The sequence below is a fragment of the Lepisosteus oculatus genome, chromosome 1, assembly GCF_040954835.1.
Source record: "Lepisosteus oculatus isolate fLepOcu1 chromosome 1, fLepOcu1.hap2, whole genome shotgun sequence".
Lineage (NCBI taxonomy): Eukaryota > Metazoa > Chordata > Actinopteri > Semionotiformes > Lepisosteidae > Lepisosteus > Lepisosteus oculatus.
The window spans coordinates 17,316,757-17,337,743 of record NC_090696.1 but is presented as its reverse complement, the minus strand read 5'-3'; the positions used below and the strand labels follow the sequence as shown (position 1 = coordinate 17,337,743).

Here is a 20,987-nt window from a genome sequence, read left to right as displayed (position 1 = left end):
TTCACCGTTCATTCTGAGGAAGTCCGCTGGTGTCAGAGCCTTTGCGGATTTTAAATACTTTAATCTGGGTTGTGCTACACTGCAACAGCACATGAGGCTGAGGGCCACTGAGCTCTGTGTCAGACTGGGACACGAGTGTGCTCTTCAGAATCCACAGGCCATGAAGGCTCTGCAGTTTAATATAACCCACATGATCAGCTCATAAGCCACAATTCACCTAAACCTTTTCATCAAAGAGGAGAACTTCTCACTGTCCTCTTGCCTTTGCCAGATAGTAGAACTTCTTCTGCTGCAGCCCCACTGGAAAGTATGCAGATAAAAGAGATGCACAGAAATCTCCTGCAGGACTATTGCGTACAGACTTATTCTGGAATAAGAGCCGTTTAAAACAGGGAGTTGGTCAAAGCCAATAATTCTGTTAAATGATCACCTATACACAATTAAAACATTCACACTGCAGTGGCAAAAGCCAACAAAAACAGAAACACATTCAACAATTACTTGCACGTTACGTGTACAGCATACTATATAGCTTCAATCTGAAATACAGCAGCAAACCTAAAATGCACCAATTGAAAATACATGTCACTACAAAAACTACACACAGCAGAATACTGTTTCCACTTACCGTGCTGGAGCTGGTATCCTGCTGAACCAGCAGAGAACTGGAAATTCCTTTCAAGGATCCATTTAAATGCAGAAAGAGATCTTAAGACAGGCCTGAAGTAATCAATAGTGGGTTAAATTAATTGCATTTATATAATGCTTTACATATAGGATGGAATCCACTACATTCACCACTGAAGTACAGAGCCCACCTGAATGGCTGCCACACCAGGCAGACGTGAGAAATTGATTTTCCAACTGAATTAACGGGGGCCAAGTTGTACAAGCCTGAGGTGCAGTATTACCAGGACACTGGGGATACAATGCTTACTCTTAGAAAAAGAGGCTTTCTATCAATTTTGCCAGACGTCCAAAAGGGGCTACTGAATTCTGTTCACACATTTTTCTGTTTTGCCATTCAGTTTTGGAATATTCACACTGGCAAACAGCTTGAGCAGAAATAATTAAAAATTATTCAAAAAGAATATACGTTAAATAAAATAAAGAAAAAGAATAAAGTAAGCTTAAAATGAACAAAACAATGCCACTTCGAGGTGGAGTTCAGTTTACGCCATTTTGTTTTAATGCATGAAATCAGCATCAAAACGTTTCAAAAGCTGTCCCAGTTCTTACACTTGCCATCAAAGAATGAATAATTAAAATAAAACATTTCTAGCACAACCCAAACTGAGGGAATCCAACTCCTGTACATATAGTATTTACACCTGCGGTCACAGAAAGCTTTCACCACCTGCTGTTCACATCCCCGCCTGGGATGTCTCCCTCTGCTGGCCAAACAGGCTCCAATACAACAACAGCAAGAGAAAGGCTGAAGACTTGGAGAAAATTGTTGTAATTACTGGTAACGAGTCAGATATGGATGAGTCCCATGTCGGTGCAGCTCTGGCAAACAGGTGAGAGGAGAGTGATTGCACTACTATTCCAGTTTATACAGTGTTTTCTACAGTAGCCCAGACCCTGCTGGAAAGTGTTGATGGGGAATCATTTCTCTAAACTACTGGTGGGGGAAAGTCCGCTTCACAGAGGCTGGACAGTTATGTTAAATAAGGAAACTTCCTTGAAGACAGGTCTGCATTGGATTGTCTTACACGGTGACACCCTAGCTCTTCCTCTGTGGAGCCCGAGTGGCGCTCACAGCAGAGGCGCGAGCCGGCCTCAGGGCGAGTCTCCCCCGGCGCCGCGCCTCCGGAAGAGCAGCAGGCTGCGGTCCCAGGCCGTGCTGCCGAAAGCGCGCACCAGCTCCATGCCGCAGCGCCGCTCCAGGTGCTCCCGGGCCTGCCCGGCCACGTCCCCGCGGACGCCCAGCTCCTTGAAGTGCTCGAAGTCCCGCCGGCCCAGCCTGCGGAGGCGCCGCGCCGCCGCCCGGTAGCACTTCCAGGGCTGGGCCTCCAGCAGCAGGTGCTGGCAGAGGCGGGCGAGCCGGGACAGCAGCGCCAGCAGGGCCGGGTCGCCGTGGTTCAGGTGGACCCACATGGTCACCGCCAGGCACAGGCCCAGGTCAAAGGACGCGCGGCCGAAGCGCCCCAGGTACCCCCCCAGCTGCGCGCGGCAGGCCTGCTCCTGCGTGACGTCCAGCGGGATGAAGGACACGGTCTCTGGGAAAGGGTTGCTCTGCTGAGCCCTCTGGATCAGGGCCTCGTCTAAATCACACCCCAGCAGGTGGAGCTCTCTGCTGGGCTGAGTCTCCCCAGGACTCCCGTCCTGCCCGAGGAGGTGCCTGTACAGCGCCACACTCAAATCCTGCAGTTTAAGACAGGAAAAAATCCCCACAATGCATTTCAGAGCTCTGCATTCAACTCAGTCAGGGTGTTTTAATCTAACAACAGCACACATTCTAAAACTACTGATGAGAGGCTGTACCGCATGTTCAGAGAAATGGAATAACTCAACATTTCCTTGCTGTTATTTAGTTTTAAGGACCTGCGTGATGATTTCCTTTCCTCCAACGTATTACATCAATTCGGTGTGCTTAAATATAAGAGAACACTGAAAAATATTGACATCACTCCTTTGGGTACATAAGAAATGCCAAATCTTCGCAGCTCTTCTGCAGACACGGGTCCTGTGCCGCGCCCACTAGAGAGAGCATCCTGAGTGCCTGAACTCACCCCGGAATTGCATCCCACGTCGAGAATCAAAATGGGCGCACTGTTGTCGGAGCTGTAGCCCAGTTCCTCAAGCAGATTGGCTGGTATTAAGCTCAAGCGGTTTTCCGGAGGATTGAACGTGTAGTAATTGATAAAATTCCCAAAACGAGCCGCTCCTGGATCATCTTGGATCACTTGCTCACACTCCTCTTTCACGCCGTCACCGGCGGGCGCGGCCATGTTTGTCCGGCTTTAAAACCGCTCCGGGTGGAAACACGCTGGAGCTGGAAAACAATAGAACCGCCCGCATCGGAAGAAAAAAAGGGGCTTCGGAAAAAGTGTGTAGTTACGCTTCTGCTCAATAAAATATAATAACCACTGATTGCGCATTTAATAATAAGAGCTGATAGACAGGAATGAAAATACACACGACACAGTTATGTGTTATGTTCTATGCATGTGTCACCAAGTGTTTTTCTCTTTTTTCTGTAAAACAAGAAAGTTTGACATGTCGTTTGGAACCAGGGATCAATTAGCAGCTATCAAACATGTCATGTCAGCCGAATAGCCTCTTCTAGTTTGTAACCTTTCCTATGTGCGTTGTTAATAATGACCCACCCATATACAGTCGCCTAATTAAAAGCAGAGTTACAGTGAAGTCTGGCATCGCGCCGCGGGGTGTGTCCTGCACCGTGTTGGTATTTCTGTATCTGAGCATTATGGACTGCTGAATAGTAGGAGACCGGTTATAACCTCAGGATATTCGCTTAGGAACTGTCTCAAAACAGGTACATATCAGGTAACGTTTATCGGAGCAAGATGTTAGTTTGCGCAACTAAAGCAGTTGTAACTGCTGTTTTCTTAAGATTTCTGAAGTCGTAAAACTGTACTTATTGAAAATACTGTACGGAACATTTATATTTACTGAATCTAGTTGCCTCCCCCTTGTTTCCCTCCCAGTAAAAACAAGAAATTGGGCTTGGGTAATGACATTGTTTTACTCACCGCCGTTTGGACGCGTTTAAGGCAGAATTGTAAAATACATCTGGCAAGTTACCAAAATACATCTACAGGTATGGACAAATTGCAATTCAGAACAATGCGCGGGATTTTATTTGCTTTATGCTTTATTAGAGGAAATTGCTTAAAGCATAAAGTGGTCTTGCGCAAACTGTTTTTTTTTTCATACCTCAAAACCCTTAGTTAGGATCCATTTGGTATTTGGTGGGCATAACGCACAGCGCACAGGTAACCGCTTCTCTGCTTTAATTTATTACTTTCTAGAATTCTATATAACAAGTGTAGAAAATTTGGGCTGTGTAGTTTTGTTGTGTGGGGTTAAAGTTTACAAGCAGACGTGAAAGATAATACCGATCTCGAAGTTTCACTGTTGTTACATCTTCTATACCAGGATTAACTCAAGAATATCGATTATTTCTTAACTCAAGAATTTCGATTATACAGGAATTACCCACACAATACCACGAAATGGATAAACGTTTATGAAATGGGAATTTATCACTGGAGTTACCGCATGGACAAATCCCTCGTATGTACAAGTAATGCTGTTTTAGGAAGCTGTGAAGAAATTAAAATGCCTTGGTAAAGAAACAAAGACTTAACTGTTTAAAATTAATTTTGTATAGCAAAGAAAGCAACGCACCATCGCGACTTCAACAAACGACGTAATCAAGGTGAAACACTTCCATTCACATTCACAGCAATGAGCTAACACCAACGATATAAACGAATCAAGGAAGTGTGAACACGTAGAGGCGCGACCTACAGCAGGGCGAAGAGACGTGGGAAGTCAGATCTGAGGGGGTCTGATCAATTTTATTTCCGCAGACAGCGCCTGTCCAGGAATCCTGACCGCTGTCTTCAAGGCAATGGCGCAAAACCCGGAACCCGGCCGCCAGACTCTGAAAAGGAAGGCAAAATTTGCACCTCGAGTTCCGTACAGTAAGAACTCATCATCATTTCTGTTTCTTAATTATATCACAAGCTTGCCCTTTGACAGGAAGAGCAGCTTTGCGATAATTATTTTTTTTTTATTTGGGAAGATCATTCTCAACGCAAAAGGGTGTGCTAATAAAAACATTCAGCTTTTCATAAAATAATATTCTCAACAGCAGAAACTCCGACCACAATTCATAGTATACCAGTCCCAAGGGGGCCACAGCACACTGCCTGGCATACCAGCCCTATATAGCACAAGTACAAGGGAAGGAGTGCAAAGGGTGACTCCGGCAGGTTGAGCCCGACAGCACTCACATCACTGGTGCAGGTGGGGGCTGTCATTTCCCAGGCAGCGCTGGTGGGCTTGGGTGGGTTGTAGAGGATTCGCCCCTCCTTCTCTGCTCCCACCACCTCGCTTAAGACATGATCCGAGACTCACGATGTGTCCCTGTGCCCCCAGATTAATTCCAGCTTGACAGGTGATTGCAAGCCGCCAAGTGCATGCTTATAGAGCTACTGATCCCCTTGCGTTTCAGGGCGCTGAAATAATCTTGAATAATATTTCATCATCCGACCACTCCTGCATGACTGACTCTGCCCTGTTGACAGGATACCAGAAGCTGCATAAGGCTGCCATGACCACCTGCAGCAAAGCCCCTGATGACCAGCCCTCCCTGGGCTACCTGTCCCCCCAAGAGGTGGTCTGCATCAACCAGTACATAGAGCTCATGGTTGTGCCACAGTCCAGGCCAGCCCCCCTGGACATGCTGGCGGCCGGTGAAAAACACGAAGGGTTAAAGACAGAGGAAGAAAGCACGGGGCTGAGCTCCATCGGGATAGAGGATTTCTTCAGTCCGAGGCCAGGGGAACAGCAGGCAGCTAAAATCGTGGTGGCGCTTGGCGTGGCAGGGGTTGGGAAGACCACTCTTGTCCACCAGCTTGTGCACGCCTGGGCGGCTGGCAAGATTTCCCGAAGGTTTGCCTTTGTGTTCCTGTTCCGATTCCAGGAGCTCAACCTGATGGAGGAAGAGCTCTCCCTCGCCAGACTAATAGCGGAGAAGCATAAGCACCTGAAGCAAGGCACGGTCAAAGAAATCCTGCAGAGACCCGTGTCTGTCTTACTCATATTTGATGGCTTAGACCAGTACAAGCACAGCCTGGATTTCAGCCTGCCCTGCCCCGACCCGGACAGGGCTGTTCCTATCCCCTCGCTGGTTGCCAGTCTGATGTCGGGGACCCTCCTGAGCGGAAGCTCCGTTCTCCTCACAGCAAGGCCTGCAGCCGACCTGAGTGGAGCCAAAGTCGATCGGTACGTGGAAGTCTTGGGGTTCCGCGATCTTCAGCGACGGGCCTACTTCGATCAGTTCTTCAAGGACACTCAGCTTGCAGCCAGAGCATTCCAGCAAGTGGAGAAGAGCGACAGCCTCTACACCTTGTGCTACAATCCCTTCTTCTGCTGGATGGCTTGCTCCGTATTGAAGAAGGAGACTGACGCTTCGGAGTGCCACCTGGAGACCATAAGCCAGCTGCTCTCTAACTTTGTCACCTGCTTGGTCTCCGCAAGAGCCCGAGGAGAAGGGGCTCCAAGAGACCTCTTCCTCAAACTGGGGAGGATGGCTTATCATGGGATGTGCAATGGGATCGGAGTTTTTCCTCTGGAACAGTTAGCAGCCTTTGAACTCCCGTCAGTTCCAGCCTCTACGCTCCTGTCAGCATTCTTGCAGAGGGAAGCCGGTGGAGAGCATGGCGTGGTCACATTCCTCCATCCTGTAATCCAGGAGTTTTTGGTGGCTTGCTCCTGCTTCCTTGAACCATCGGGCAACATTGGAGAGGTACTGGAAAAACTGTCCTCCAGAGACAGGCAGGCAGAATTCTTAGATCTGTTCCTCGCTGGTCTTTCCTGTCCCTCAGTGAGAAAGCCCCTGGAGACACTCCTGGGAGAGTTTGAGAGCGAACCCCTCCAGAAGACCCTTTACTGGCTCAAGTTCTCCCCTCAACAAGCCCAGCGAAGCTGGTCCAGAGAGCAATACCTGCGCCATTTTCATTTGCTGTACGAAAGCCAGAGTGAGAGCTTGATCCAAGAGGTTTTCGGAAAGCCGGCGAGCTTGAGCGCCACGTACGCGAGAATCAGCCTGCTGGACAGCTCCGCCATTGCGTATATCGTGGGCCGCTGTGGAGACCTGGAGAATCTGCAGCTGAGCTATTCCCATCTGACCGAGAACGTGACCAGGCGGCTCCTGCAGGCGTTCAGCTGCTCTCAGAACATAAGGTGGGTGCCCCGTCCGCGGCGTCAGAAACAGCAGAAATTCCACAGTATTGTAGAACAGGTTCCTACTAATTACTAATTACTAATAGCAGGTATCCATACATTATACCTGGAACAAACCTATTAGGTAATAGCGGCCCTTGGGTCGAAAGATTAATCCTAGATCTGGACCAGGTAAGTAAATGAGCAGCAGGTGAGCGTAGCAGAACGGAAACAAACAGGAAACAAACACAGATCAAAGCCGGAGAGAGACAGCGAAGGTACAAGGCAATATCTAAAAGCCAAGAAACCAGGGAAGAAATCCAGGTGCACAGCTGAGTAGAACATGAGGGCGATCTCAAGCCAGAGTTGAGATAAAGCACAGACAAAAGTTGGAAGCTAAACAATAGCTCAGAGAGAAACTCTATAAAAGAGAAAGGCGCGGTGCTCGGTCAGACCTAAATAGCCTGCTTCAGCAGGAGACAGGGGAAGGCGATTACTCACAGGCGAAGCAAGCTCTCTGTCGTGACAGCGTTTCTGCTGCAGCGGCCTGACGGACACATGGAAGGGGGCGTGACCGTCTGCCGCAATAGGACTAGGATTCTCCACAGCGCTCCCCAGGGGTCTGGCCTGACGTTACAATAATGCATTAATAAAGCCATTAATCTATTACATGTCACCCTGCAACTTACAACTGGCAGCCCACTGAAGCTCAGCAGGTGTGAGCCTGGTCAGTACCTGGATGAGAGACCTCCTGGGAAAAACTAAGGTTGCTGCTGGAAGAGGTGTTAGTGGGGCCAGCAGGGGGCGCTCACCCTGCAGTCCATGTGGGTCCTAATGCCCCAGTATAGTGACGGGGACACTATACTGTAAAACGAGCACCGTCTTTCGGATGAGACGTAAAACCGAGGTCCTGACTCTCTGTTTTCATTAAAAATCCCAGGGTGTTTCTTGAAAAGAGTAGGGGTGTAACCCCGGTGTCCTGGCCAAATTTCCCATGCCTCCTAATAATCTCCCTCTATGAATTGGCTACATTACTTTGTTCTCCCCCTCCCCCCTCCAACGGCAGGCAGAGCGACGCGCCGGTTGGAGTATTCTCATTCGCATTTAATGGCAACGCCAGCTCAAAGATTTGGTTCAAACCACCAAATGGAGATGGGCGTGCCGACAAGCGGACCCTGTTGATGCGGGATTAACGCTAGGATGAGAGAGAAAGCCAGTAATCTATTATTGGATTTGTGGTCCGGTTATGTTTAGCAGAGGTTTTCTTAACAAAACACATCACTGACATCTGATTTGCCAAGAAACATTATATGAACATTAAACATTTTCTGTGTTTTTAATCATTCCCTGCAAATCGTCAGTGCTGCAGCAAAGTTGAGTACTCGTGCCCCATTGTGCCCTGTGTTCTGCAGGCTGTCGCAGTGCCAGATCACTGCGGAGTCCTGTGCCCACCTTGCTTCAGCTCTGCGCAGTGGCAAGACATCAGACCTGGACTTGACCTATAACAGCTCCCTGGGGGACCTGGGAGCCAAGCGGCTGAGTGTGGGACTGAAGGATCCAAACTGCAAGCTACGCACACTGCGGTAACACTGAGGCATACATTCTGCATGTGAATACTTCTTCATGCAGCAGAACACGTGGGCTGTGAGGAGGCTAGGACTGGGGGACTGATCTGCAAGCCGTTTAGGCAATACTCCACACCTTTGTGAAAAAATAACTTAGAAATGTTAAAATACTGTATGGAGATGCTGATTTTACATAGTTCTGAGCACTGGATGTTGTAGAGTCATTATTCTGAATTGGCTGCTGCCGTTGACAGTATTTCATGACAGTGTAAGAGTTTACTAAAAATTAAAGAAATGCAAGATTACAAATAACAGAGACATGGGGGCACGGTCTTTAGGTTTGCTGCCTCGCAACATTTGGGGACCCAGGAACTCCAGGTGCTCCGGTTTCCTACCACGGTCCAGAAACATGGGGGCAGCTTAATTGGCTTCTGGGAAAATGGGGCTTGGTGTAAGTGTGGGTGTCTGTGTCTGTGTACACTCTGTGATGGACTGGCGTCCCATCCAGGGTGTCATGGGAGCCGGTCCAGGCTCCCGCGAAGCGTAGTTCAGGACCCCATGCAGACGGTATAATCTGGAAATGACTGGAATAAGACTTCAAGGGAAATACAGCAGGAGCAGGAGGGGATGACAGACAGGGGGGGCGTGGCGGCTGTGATCTTGTGCTCAGGGGGCGTGGCACAGGCAAACAAGTCCTAAGGTAGTCCAAAGGGGAAACTGGGGCGCAGTCCAGGGGCCAGGAGCTGGGAGATCCAATCTAAGACAGGCAAGATTAAAACCGGAACGGGATCAGGAACAGGAACAGGGACAGTGAACCAGGAGGAATAAAACAGTAATGAGCCAAGGCGCTCCGAGCCCCGGACTCAGCAGGTCAGGATGCCGTGATGAAGCCTATGCCCTCAAGCCACGGACGTAGGGCGACTTGATGGTAGGCGGGCCTCCGGGCGTCCGTCGTCCAATGGAGAGCTGGGAATAGCAAGAGCGCCAAGCTTAAGTAAGGAGATAAAACAGGGGGCAGGTGCCTGTACCCAATTAAAATACAAAAGGGCCAGAGCGCCCTTAAGAGGAGGGATTACGAGCGTGACACAGGCCTTGTCCCAACTTGCAACCCTTGCATGCTGGGTTAGGCCCCTGCTCCTCCGTGACCCTGAGCCGGATAAAGCGATGAGAAAACGGAAGGAGGGATCAAGAATAACACGTTTGCTGCACATTTACTGGAATCCTGTAGCGTGTGTGTCCTGCGGTGGCTGACTCTCGGTGTGCGCCTCTAGGATGGGGAGCTGTGGCCTGACGGCGGAGAGCTGCGCGGACCTGGCGTCCGCTCTCGGCAGCGGCTCCTCGGAGCTGCGGGAGCTGGAGCTGAGGGGAAACGACCTGGAGGATGAGGGGCTGATCCGGCTGAGCGCGGGACTCCGGGATCCCGGCTGCAAACTCCAGTCACTGAGGTAGGCTTATACCCCAGGTGCTTATAAGCAGATCCGACGGACATATCAGAGAGCCAGAGATTTGAGTGCCTGCTCTGTTGCTGCAGCACCCTGTCTCTTCTTTATTCCAGTACTGTGCTCCGCACATGGTCTTGGATCCCACACATGCACCAGCTTGTAGACAACTCGCAGGCCAGGTCTGCCTGTAGAAAACTTGGAAAGCGTGGGAGTGGGTCTTGATTGGAGAAGAAAGCCAGGGGAATGGCTTGAATCCCACTCATGTTGCCATCCTTATGGCTTTCAGAGTTCAATACCCCCCTGGCAAGTGTTTGTTCCACGACAGTTGCAACCCTCCCTGGATGACTCAGTAACCACGGGCATCCTTCCCTTTTTGATTGCACAGCAACGTGGTGTGCCGGAAGTGAAAACTGCACAGCGGAAACGGAATTGCATGACTCCCTCTAGGGTTCCTCTAGAGAGGGCGTACCTCTCAAGTGCATGAAAAGTGGTGGAGGGTGGGGGTGGGGGCGGGGGCGGGGTGGCGTCAGAAGAACTCTGAGCAAGAATGCCAAGCGTCTCGCCTCCTGTGCCCGCGCAGGCTGGACATGTGCGAGCTGACGGGGGAGTGTGGGCAGGCCCTGGCCTCTGCCCTGCGCGCCAGCCACTCCGCCCTGCGCACGCTGCACCTGGAGAAGAACGAGCTGGGGGACACCGGGATGAAGTGTCTGACCACGGCGCTGGAGGACCCCAACTGCAAATTAGAGCACTTATTGTAAGGCATCCTCCAGCTGGGGGGGGGGAGGGGGAGGAGGCACGGGGCATCAAACTGGAGTCATCCCATCTTCATGGAAACTCAGCTGTGGGAGGATTTGTGCCTTTGCATGAGATGTATATGAAATCAGCCTTTAACCATGGCTTTTGTTGCTTTTGTTGTCAATTGCATCTGTTTCTATTTCAGTTTTTTTCATCAAATGACTGTTTTGTAAAGCCCTTGGAGATTATGATCTGAGACGAGAGAAACGTTACTGTATTCCTGAATCCAGCACGCAGCTGGTGTTTCATCTTCCTATTCACAAAACTGTGCAACTACTTCATGTGTTTCTATTACAAGGTTTCTATTACTGGTACAAGATATACGAATTCAAAGTATTTTGAATCACCTCGATACAGATTTGTCCCTACAATCTCGAACTGTCGCACAATGAAATGTTAACAAATGTTTTTGTCTTTGTGCGATTTGGAATTGTGCCTTTCCCCCTCCAAACACAAAGACTCCGCCAGACTCTGACACTTGCTGGTTTACAGAAGCGCCGGGCTGCTCAGCCGGTGGGCTGAGCGTTGTCCGTTTCCCTCTGCAGTCTGCACGACTGCTGTCTGACCACGGCGTGCTGTGAGGGGCTCGTCGCGGCGCTGCACTCGAAAGCATGCCGGCTGACGGAGCTGGACCTGTCCGTGAACGAGCTGCACGACTCCGGGATGTCCCAGCTGTGCGGCGCGCTCCGGCACCACAGCTGCAAGCTGGAGAAACTCAGGTCATTAGGTCCATTTTCTAACCACTTTCTAACCAAGGTCACACCACTTTGTTACCACTTTATCCCATACAGGGTCATGGGGGAGGCGGAGCCTATCCAGGCAGGGTACACCCTGGACAGAACGCCAGTCCATCGCAGGGCAGACACAAACACACACTCACACCAGGGCCAGTTTCCCAGTTGGCAATTAATCTGCAAGCACGTCTTTGGACTGTGGGAGAAAACCTGGAATAAACCCATGCGAACACAGGGAGAACATACCAACGTCACGCAGGAGGTAGCACCCCGGGAATTGACCCCAGGCCCCCAGTGCTGTGAGGCAGCGATACTAACCATGACCAGAAAGGCCAGATACAAATCTATGGGTTTCAAAAGAAGAGGGGCCATGTTGGGAAAATAACACATACGCTGGAGTTTCCTTCAAGATGAACAAGACTATTAATCATATATAAGCAAAGGCAGAAATGTCCAAAGTACAAGTAAGTTGAAAAAATCTATGCAGAAGTGGAACATCTCACTTTTAGTTTTATTTTCTTGTCTGTACTCATGCCTTGGAAATTCTATTTAATTTAATTGTCGTAATATTTTGCTCTCCAGCATAAGATAATCCCTAGTGGCTGTTCCACAAACGAGAGTTGGAGGCTGTAGTGGGAGGTCTGGGGAAACTGAAGTAGCAAGAGGGAAGCAGTGCTCTGAGGATGCGAGCTAACGGGTGAGCATTGGGCCCCCAGGCTGGCCCGGTGTGAGCTGACCAGCGGGTGCTGCGAGGAGCTGGCAGCGGTTCTGTGCTGCCGCAGCTCCAGGCTGAGAGAGCTGGAGCTGGGAGTGAACGAGCTGAAGGACGAGGGAGCGAAGGTGCTGTGGGAGGCCCTGAAGGATCCCCTCTGCAAACTGGAGCATCTGGGGTAAGGCAGGGGGGCTGCGGAGACGCCTGTTCCACGACAGTGCGGTCCTTTTCAGGATCTACCATACCAGCCGCAGGCTCCGGTGTGGACAGTCGTGCTGAAGGAGGAACGAAACATCATCTTCACACTGTTTTGACTCCGTGTGTGTGTCTAAACGGACTAAAAATCAGGTAATAAACCTGAGATGCACAAACTAACGGCAGCCGCTGGGTAACAGAAGCTCATAAATGCCAAAACAGATCCAACTACTATGCAATGAGAGCCTAATCCATTCTTTTGTAAGAAACCTGCACAGGATTTTCTGTTGTTTTAAGTTAAGTTCCCTTTATTGGCCATATACAATTTTTTGCATTAGGAATTTGACTTTTCATAAACCCCAGCTTGATCTCCATGAGACGCAGACAGGGAGAGAAGCTTGGGGTCAGAGCGCAGGGTCAGCCATTTACATGCCACCCCTAGAGCAGCTGGGGTTAAGGGCCTTCCTCAGGGGCCCAACAGAGTAGGATTCCTCTGCCAGCTGCAGGAGTCGAACCAGCAACCTTCCAGCTAAAGGCACAGCTCCTTAGCCATAGAGCCACCACAATGCCCGGGTGGGCTTTTAAGTGGTCTGGTAAGTGTTTTACCTCGATTGTTTGCGAATGCTAATTCATGCCAACATAAGAGTATGGATGCATTTCTCGATATCTCTTTTAACGAATGTCTGAAAGCCTTTACCTTTCCCGCTGTCTTTGCTCTTGTCAGCATGGAGCTGACCAACCTGACCGATGCCTGCGTGGGGGAGCTGTCCACAGCGCTCAGCCTCAACCGCTCCCTGACGTACATTGAGCTGAAGAACAACACCATGACGGACGCCTCCGTTCCCACCATCATCAAAATGATCCGGGACAGCCCCACCCTCCAGAAAATCAAGTGAGTGGGAGTGACACGCAGCGCCCTCTTCAGAATGCTGAACAAGGGGATGAAGGTCAGGCCAACATTAAAATCGCCCACTGCAGAGCCAATAGAGGAAGCTGATTGGTGGGTGGATTGGAAGACACCCATAGTCCCACAGTCCTCTCTAGCTGCCCAGAGAGCATTTAAATATTGAGATAGTACTGATGGTTGTGGGGGAGGGAGGGGAGCAATCTGTGCTGTTAATGAAACACAGTGCCATCTCTAACCCCTGTCTCCGTGTTTCCGCCACAGCGTACGCTACAACGAGTTCAGTGAAGAGGCACTAATGGAGATGGATAACTCTGGCTGTGATATAGAGTACTGAGAGTCTCTGGACCGAATGCCACAGATCCTACACTCACCAAATAAAAAAAAAAAGCTGTTATAATAATCATTTGTGCGCTTTAGCTGTGCTGTGCCGACAAGAGCTTTATGTGCCTTCACTGGGTGCCCAAGCAGAATGTAGGCAGCTTGGGAATGGCCAAGCCTGCACAAATTAAAAGAAGCATCTCTGAAAGACATGTTGGACGTCTTCAGATCCCCTGCTTGGCTGTCTACACCAGACCCAACTGTGACTCAAAAAGCCAAGCTGCCAGATGTCCTGGGTTTGCTTCGGCTCCATTCAGAGGCAGTTGGTCTTCCGCTGTCGCTATGTTTGCAAAATTGTGTGAATGTGTAATTTACCCTGTCCGTTTTGAAACCCATCTGATGAAACAAGTTGTAGGTTTCTTTCGGTAACTTAATTGCAACACTGCAGCCGAAACCAACACAGTTCTGTCCAGGACTGTGCCTCTCTTCTGCCTTTACTCTGCCACACTCTATAAGCAGTGCAGGCTGGTCCAGTGGTGACACAAGGCCAAGTGTCAACGCTCTGTCAAACTTACAGGAAGACCCCCTCAACACTCTGCAAGCAGATTGCAAACAAGACACTGCAGTGATCAGCCAGTTAGGATAGTGGGCATTGAGGAGAGAAAGCCGTTCAGTGTCTCACTGTCTGCTCAGACTTGTGGCAAAACCTCTGGCTTGCAAAAAGATTAGGACGATTCAGATCAAACTCGTAAGTTAAGCTTCTTCTTTGCAAAAACAGTACCATGACCTTCAGTGCTTCCTATGTGAAATCAGGCCTGTTTATTTTGGGATAAAATAAAATAAAAATAAAGTCTGAAAAGTGAAATGACTCCCTGTTTTGGAAACTCATTTTTGCCTTTGCAAAGCCTGCCTGGATCACCGTCATGAACTGAACATGAGTTAGTGTATATCAGGCAGTAAAACGTCACATTACGGATTGCAAATGGCTTTTAGTGATGCTTAAGATATTGAATGTATCAGTAGCGTGATAAATGTGATGATGGCCAACCTCTTCTGTAGTTTAAGTGAAAGTTAATAACATCTGACTACATCCTATGGGACATTTTTGACCATTGCCTGAGCCATAACTATTACATACTGTTAGGGGTATGTAATCATTTGTTAAAAATGTTAGAACATGATCAATAACATGCTACTAGTTATACAGATTCTGATAATATACAGTATAGACAGATACTTAAAGCAAAGTATTGCCCTTCACCCTAACATTATTTAATCCCAATCCATCTGTCTGTCATATGTATAAGAGACAATGCCAAATAACAAGGAAAGACATCTGAGCGTTCTGTTCTGTACATTCACACACAAGTTATTTCTCAGCTACTCTACTGTATATGCCTGTTAGCAGTGTGTATGTCCCTCCATCCACCTATTTTTTAATCTCCATCCAATTCAGAGGAGTGGAGTGGTAGCATTATGGCTAAGGATCTACACCTATAGCTTGAAGGTTGTTTGTTCAGATCCTGTAGAATCCTACTCCTTCGGACCCCTGAGTGAGGCCCTTAACCCCTTTATATATAGTCCTTAACTCCAGAGGTGCTGTATAAATGGCTGACCCCATGCTTTTCTTTACCTGTCTGTATGCCTGTGTGTCTCACGGAGAGCAAGCTGGGGTATGTGAAAAGACAAATTCCAAATGCAAGTAATTGTACTATATGGCTAATCTTATCTTATAATTCAGAGTCACTGCTGAAGCTGAAGCCTGTCCCAGCAAGTGAAGGGCTCAATGCAGGGTACAACAATCACATCAGGATGAGCAGATGGATCCCTAGGTCTGGAACTGAGCCCAGGGCTTCAGGACCATGAGCCAGCAGTGTTTAACCACCCATGTGTGTATGTGTAGCTCCTGACAGTATTGGCCAGTAGAGCTATATACATTTTCACCTGGGTGATACACTGAACACAAACCCAAGAAAAGAAGATCCAAGTCCACAGATTTAAGCTCCAACTAGCAGCTGCTAAATGCATATCGATTTCAATATGATTTTACATTCCAGTAGGCGGAATATAAGTATTAGTATAGGTAAACATCAGAACCAGTTGACAGAATCGTTCAGCCACGGACAGTCACCAATACTAATGGAGAACTGGCGACATCTTGTGGATCGTTTGTACAACTGAAAACCGGCCTTTTCATTGTTTCATTCAAACATGATCTACAATAGATACATTGTAATTAGTAATACGCTAAAGAAACAAAAAAACAGCATTTCATATATAGAATGACAGAGGGAGGGGGAAAAGGCAAGTGTGGCCCGTACGGGGATCGAACCCGCGACCTTGGCGTTATTAGCACCACGCTCTAACCAACTGAGCTAACCGGCCTTGCGTAAAGAGTGCCTTTAAGCAATGCTCAGAAGTATTTTTCACTAGCTGAATTATTACAATTTACATTACATTACTGGCTACGATTTACGTTACTAAATATTATTTTGATCAATTACACGTTTAACAAACTTCTAAAAGGGCGAAAATGCCCGCTAATTTTCCGATTGCGCCTTTTGGGTTCTCATTTAGACGGTTTGTCCCTTCAGACTCCCCTTAGTTCGACTCACGTGTCTGGGCGGCGCAACACAGCAGCCTGACATTGAAGAGAAGAACTACTTCGGAGTGCGCAGGTGAGGATCTTCAGTGCAATAATTTCGAGTTAGATCCTATGTTTTTTCCCCGATAACAACACCTCTCAACACGAGACCTCGGAATGCAGAGTTTACGATCATCTTTAGTTGAAACTAGCTAAAAGCAAAATCCCAACACGAACCGATTTACAGCTTTCAAACCACAAATAAATGCCAAACAGTATGCCGACAGTTGGAAACTGGCAAATACTTCTCCCTACTGTGATTTAAAGTGTTTCGTGCAGGGCTCTTAAATGTTTCAGACATGATGTATACAGCCAGTACGAATAACGAAGCAGTAGTGCAATAGAACTATTACCAGCCCTGAAGCGTTTGACACAATATTGTGGTGATGGAAAAGGCGAAGTTCTGCTGTACCAACAGTGTAAAGAAACCTCATCAATATGCTTCACAGTTACGATACAGGGGGACAAGGGTTTGGATATTGTTTATTCCAACATACATTATATTCTAAAAGATTTTGTGTTAAAAGCCCCTTGGCTTTCAACCCAAACGAAACTTGAAATGTTTAATAACACCCAGGTAAAATTCCTGCTTTCATTGTTGTTGCCTGCTACGTTACAGGTTTCACAAGTGTGAAATACGCCTACACTAAACGTATCGTGCTTTACACGATCCCAAGTGAAATTTTATATCCATTATATATTATATATTTATTTATATGGTAGTGTATATGTATTGTGGCGTGTCTGGATCTGTTATTTTCGATGTGTATGTTGAGTGCTGTTTTTTTAGTTTTGTATGGTAATGCCAAAGACAGGTTTCCAAAAAGATTCCATCCTTTTGGAAGGACAAAAAAGGTATATCCATCATTCGGATTAGACGTTAAACCGAGATCCTGACTCTCTGTGGTCATTAAAAATCCCTGAGCGTTTCTCATAAAGAGTAGGGGTGTAACCAAATTCCCCACTGGCCCTTACCTGTCATGGCCTCTTAATTTTCCCCATCTCTGAACTGGCTCCATCACTCTGTTCTCCTCCCCACTGAGAGCTGGTGTGTGGAGAGCGTTCTGGCGCACTATGGCTGCCGTCACATCATCCAGGTGGGGCTGCACATTGGTGGTGGTGGAGGGGAGTCCCCATTACCTGCAAAGCGCTTTGAGTGGAGTGTCCAGAAAAGCACCATAAAAGTGTAATGATTATTACTATATTATCTTATTAGTAGTCCTCAAACTCGACGTTGTTTGTGTTACTTTTTGAAAGATAACGTGTCCTGACGAGGAGTCCTCTTTGTTGACGATTCTTGGACCTCCTGGATCGTGAGGAATCGGCAGTTCTGTTCTGCAGGGAAATACCAGGTAAAGCCCTGTGGGTCCGGCTGGTTCTGCTGCCTCAACTTTCAGCGTTATGTAACGGACTGTTTTTTTCAGTGGTTAATGTAAAGTTAAATTGGAAAAAAACGTCAGATATATTCAGCTTAGAAAGGTAACCAGTTCCATTAAAACATAATATACTGTGGTACTATTTGAGTACCTCTTTCCCAGGATACGCTTGGCTTGCGCTAAATGAACTGGAAAATGGACTGATCGATTTCCACGTGGGACTACTTTTTGGAATAGTTTTAGGCCTCCCCCTCAAAAAAGTTTTAAAAAAGTAGCTGTTAAATTCGTACAGCGTTTGGCACAATTTGTTGAATTATATACACCCTTTTAAACAATAGACACAACCTAGCAATGGATTTTCCGTGCCTCTGGGAAGCTGTACTGTAAACGAGACGCAGCTCCTCGCTTTGGTCAAACGGAAGTTTTACAGTAACAGTGATTTCATCGTTTACCTTGTTTTTCCTTTTCAAAATAAACCTCGCATTCACCTGACTTTCGCCGTTTGTATTGTGTCTCTCCCGCAGGCTGGTTGCCATGGTTTCTGGAAAGCGCCTAGCCGATGTGGGGTACCGCGTGTTCTCGGGCTCCATGATGCTGCTCTCGATTTATGCGGGGTACCTGTGTGCCTGGCGGGGCTACCGCTACTTTCAGCAGCAGAAACAGCTCAAACTGGCCGCAGAGAACCAGACCGATGAAACGCTGAAAGACTGACTGCGCCACCGAGCAGAAGAGTCTCCCATTACTGGAGGAATGTTCATGTAGAATAATGACCAGGCTCTGTGGTATGTTTTTTTACCATAAAGCTGCTGTACTGTCTAGTCTTTGATTAATGGGAACCTACAACATGGTTGCACTAAAATAAAGATTGTGTACATATCCTTTTCTCTAAATAAAACAAATGGCCTTTTTTGATATTATGGTACATCACTAAGTGGTTGATAGAAGTGAAATCTGTCATTTCTGTGCAAGAATATGACAGTCCAGCCCAACTCTAGATCAAGCATTGCACTTTAAAATAATTTTCTGTAAATGCTTCAACTGTTTTTTGTGGTTCCAAATCAACCTTTCTGTATACAAAATTACACAGCAATGAAAAAAAAAATTTCTGAGGTGGTGTGTAGGCATATTTATACCACTGCTATTGACTTAATTCTTCTTTCAAAGTCACTTAAAGCTTTGTCTCTCCAATAACCTAAAAGCTTTTTAAATACAAAAAGCACTTTTCCTTTTACCACCTAACTCTTAAGAGTTCATGTTGCACCTTTCATCCCAAAAGCTTCCTAAAGATCTACATATGAAGGATGAAACCATGATAATGGAGTTGTGGGGGAAATATGGAGGATGGACTGCTAAACAGTGAGATCGCTCATGACCATGTGAAAAGGACCTATTTTAAGGTCTCATCTGAACCACAGCACAGTGTGGTTGCCCTGTCGCCATACTGGTGAATTAGATTGTAAATTCCAGTCCAGAGGGAAGAGCACCACCTACTGGTCCACTTACAGTAGCAACCTGGTGTCACTCCAATGTCTCCCATCCCAAAACCGACCAGGCTTAGCCGTGCTTGTTCACAATCGGACTACAAGGTGGTAAAGCAGTGGCACTGTGGCTAAGAATCTGCGCCTGTGGCTGGAAGTTTGCTGGTTCAAATCCTGCGGCTGGCCGAGGAATCCTACTCTGTTGGGCCCTGAGCGAGGCCCTTAACCCCCAACTGCTCCAAGGGTGCCATATAAATGGCTGACCCTGTGCTCTGACCCCAAGCTTCTCTCCCTGTCTGTGTGTCTCATGGAGAGCAAGCTGGGGTATGCGAAAAGAAATTCCTAATACAAGAAATTGTATAGGGCTAATAAAGTGATCTTATCTAAAGGTGGTGTTGAAATCCACAATAATTATGATGCTATACATTGGGTCACATCTAAAGAACTTTTGCTATAGTTCAGGTTGCCACATAAAAGGATCTAGAAGCCGTGGAGAAAGCCTGTAGATTGATCCAGGGATTAGAAGGACATTGGAACATCACTTTTTCCACACTTGGTAAGCATCAGCGGAGGGGCTGAATGGGCCTAAGGTTTTTAAAGCATCAAGGGTCATCACTAAAGTTGACCCTAGCAGGTACTTCGATTAATCTCAGCTAGCGAGGATACAGGGCTGGAACCTTAACCGATTCCCCTTTCAGTGCGATTGCTTGAAGAAGAAACACCCGGTAAAGGAAGTCTCAAAACCAGCCTGTTCCCTGCTTCTGCTCATTCCCACACCCTGGTCTTGGGAAGACCTGCTGCACACAGCTGAGTCACAGTCAGGCTGCTCAAGTGAATGAGAATTAACCGGGAAAACCTCATGAACCGGCTAGTCGGAGCAGCGGGCGTCGGGAGTCTTGAACGCTCTGGGATGCTTGGTGTGCAAACCGAGCCAGGAGCGAAGCACCGTTCTGCGACAGGGGGCACCGACGCCACGCGGCAGCCAGTCGGCCGGCGCAACCGCACAATGGCGGCAAGACCCCAGCCCCTGACACCGACCACACAGCAAAGAGCTCTCAGCCGTTGACAACAATCAAAGAACCTTTTAATATTAGCTTTCAATTTGGTCTCCAAATAAAAATTAATAAAACAATAAAAAAACAACAAACTCAAGTACACAACATTAAAACACAATGAGGATTGGGAATCCCGTCTTCTAACAAGCCCCAGTGGGTGGCCCGGGGTGTCGTCGTCCCCAGCGAACGGAGCAACGTCACTTGATTTTTCTGTGGTTTTGCTTTGTTTTATTTTTTGGTCTTCACTGCGATTGTCACTTCAGTGTCCACCTGTCTCCCCCTTGGAGACGCGGCTCTGCTCGTCTTTTCAGTCCTCCAGGGGGCTTAGTGTCCAGGGAAAAGGGGTGATGGAGGTGGGGAGGAGCAGCGGGGGGGGGGGGCTCGTGGCTGGAGGGGACTCATTCTCAGGGTGCACCCACGCTCGTTGTGCATGCGCGCACCTCGCCCCCTCCCTCCGCCATCCCTTAGTGGTCCTGCTGCCATGCCCCTGCGGCCAAGTGTCCATTCGTTCCGTTCTCCCCTTTGGCCGGGGGGGCACTGCGGGAGGCCGGCGGGGGCGTGTCGGTCTCCTCCTCCGAGCTGCTTTCGATGTCGCTACGGTCGTCCTTGGACACCTGTGTGCAGGGCAGGGAGTTACAATCATTGAGGCGGCATCTCAAACGGACTTAACAAGCCTTTGCAATTCTATCTCAAGCAGGCGACCTTCAAATCGAACCGGCACGCCCCCCCCCCCCACACACACACATTTAATTCCGGCATTTGGATTTTCTGAGCCTGAAATCTGCACTAGGACAAGGCAGCGCACGCATCGGTCTCCGCACATCACGACTGAGGCCGAGCGCAGG

General features: G+C 48.1%; 4 protein-coding genes and 1 non-coding gene across 15 annotated transcripts in view; 2 read left to right on the top strand and 3 right to left on the bottom strand.

Annotated features, from left to right (window-relative positions):
- Positions 1–1,166: 1,166 nt before the first annotated feature.
- Positions 1,167–2,973, bottom strand: bcdin3d (BCDIN3 domain containing). The gene is made up of 2 exons (XM_006629360.3): positions 2,736–2,973; positions 1,167–2,367 (listed from the first exon to the last, which is right to left on the bottom strand). Exons 1-2 carry the CDS (start codon positions 2,952–2,954, stop codon positions 1,783–1,785), a joined length of 804 nt encoding a protein of 267 aa, XP_006629423.2. The 5' UTR covers positions 2,955–2,973; the 3' UTR covers positions 1,167–1,782.
- Positions 1,366–14,457, top strand: LOC102696959 (NACHT, LRR and PYD domains-containing protein 12). 10 transcript variants are annotated; one of them, XM_015344343.2, is made up of 10 exons: positions 1,366–1,520; positions 4,563–4,676; positions 5,283–6,942; positions 8,334–8,504; positions 9,758–9,931; positions 10,509–10,682; positions 11,269–11,442; positions 12,174–12,347; positions 13,089–13,256; positions 13,533–14,457. In XM_015344343.2, exons 1-10 carry the CDS (start codon positions 1,487–1,489, stop codon positions 13,603–13,605), a joined length of 2,916 nt encoding a protein of 971 aa, XP_015199829.2. In that variant the 5' UTR covers positions 1,366–1,486; the 3' UTR covers positions 13,606–14,457. The 10 variants fall into 10 exon arrangements, with proteins under 10 accessions (XP_015199829.2, XP_069040414.1, XP_015199835.2 ...); XM_015344349.2 differs by lacking the exon at positions 1,366–1,520 and adding an exon at positions 2,948–3,052; XM_015344344.2 differs by lacking the exon at positions 1,366–1,520 and adding an exon at positions 3,406–3,502.
- A 1,443-nt stretch (positions 14,458–15,900) lies between these two features.
- Positions 15,901–15,974, bottom strand: trnai-aau (transfer RNA isoleucine (anticodon AAU)). Its single transcript has one exon. It is a non-coding gene; the product is annotated as a tRNA-Ile (tRNA).
- A 209-nt stretch (positions 15,975–16,183) lies between these two features.
- cox14 (cytochrome c oxidase assembly factor COX14) lies at positions 16,184–18,521 on the top strand. Its single transcript, XM_015344102.2, has 3 exons — positions 16,184–16,267; positions 17,491–17,585; positions 18,134–18,521. The coding sequence occupies exon 3, from the start codon at positions 18,144–18,146 to the stop codon at positions 18,318–18,320; it is 177 nt and encodes a 58-aa protein (XP_015199588.1). The 5' UTR covers positions 16,184–16,267; positions 17,491–17,585; positions 18,134–18,143; the 3' UTR covers positions 18,321–18,521.
- A 1,633-nt stretch (positions 18,522–20,154) lies between these two features.
- Positions 20,155–20,987, bottom strand: part of cers5 (ceramide synthase 5) — a 32,951-nt gene continuing 32,118 nt past the window's right edge. The window contains exon 10 of one of the 2 annotated variants that reach the window (XM_006629358.3): positions 20,155–20,756. In XM_006629358.3, coding sequence (XP_006629421.1) covers positions 20,607–20,756 — 150 coding nt within the window. In that variant the 3' untranslated portion in view covers positions 20,155–20,606. The remainder of the gene's footprint in view (positions 20,757–20,987) is intronic. The other variant, XR_011183641.1, reaches the window with a different exon arrangement.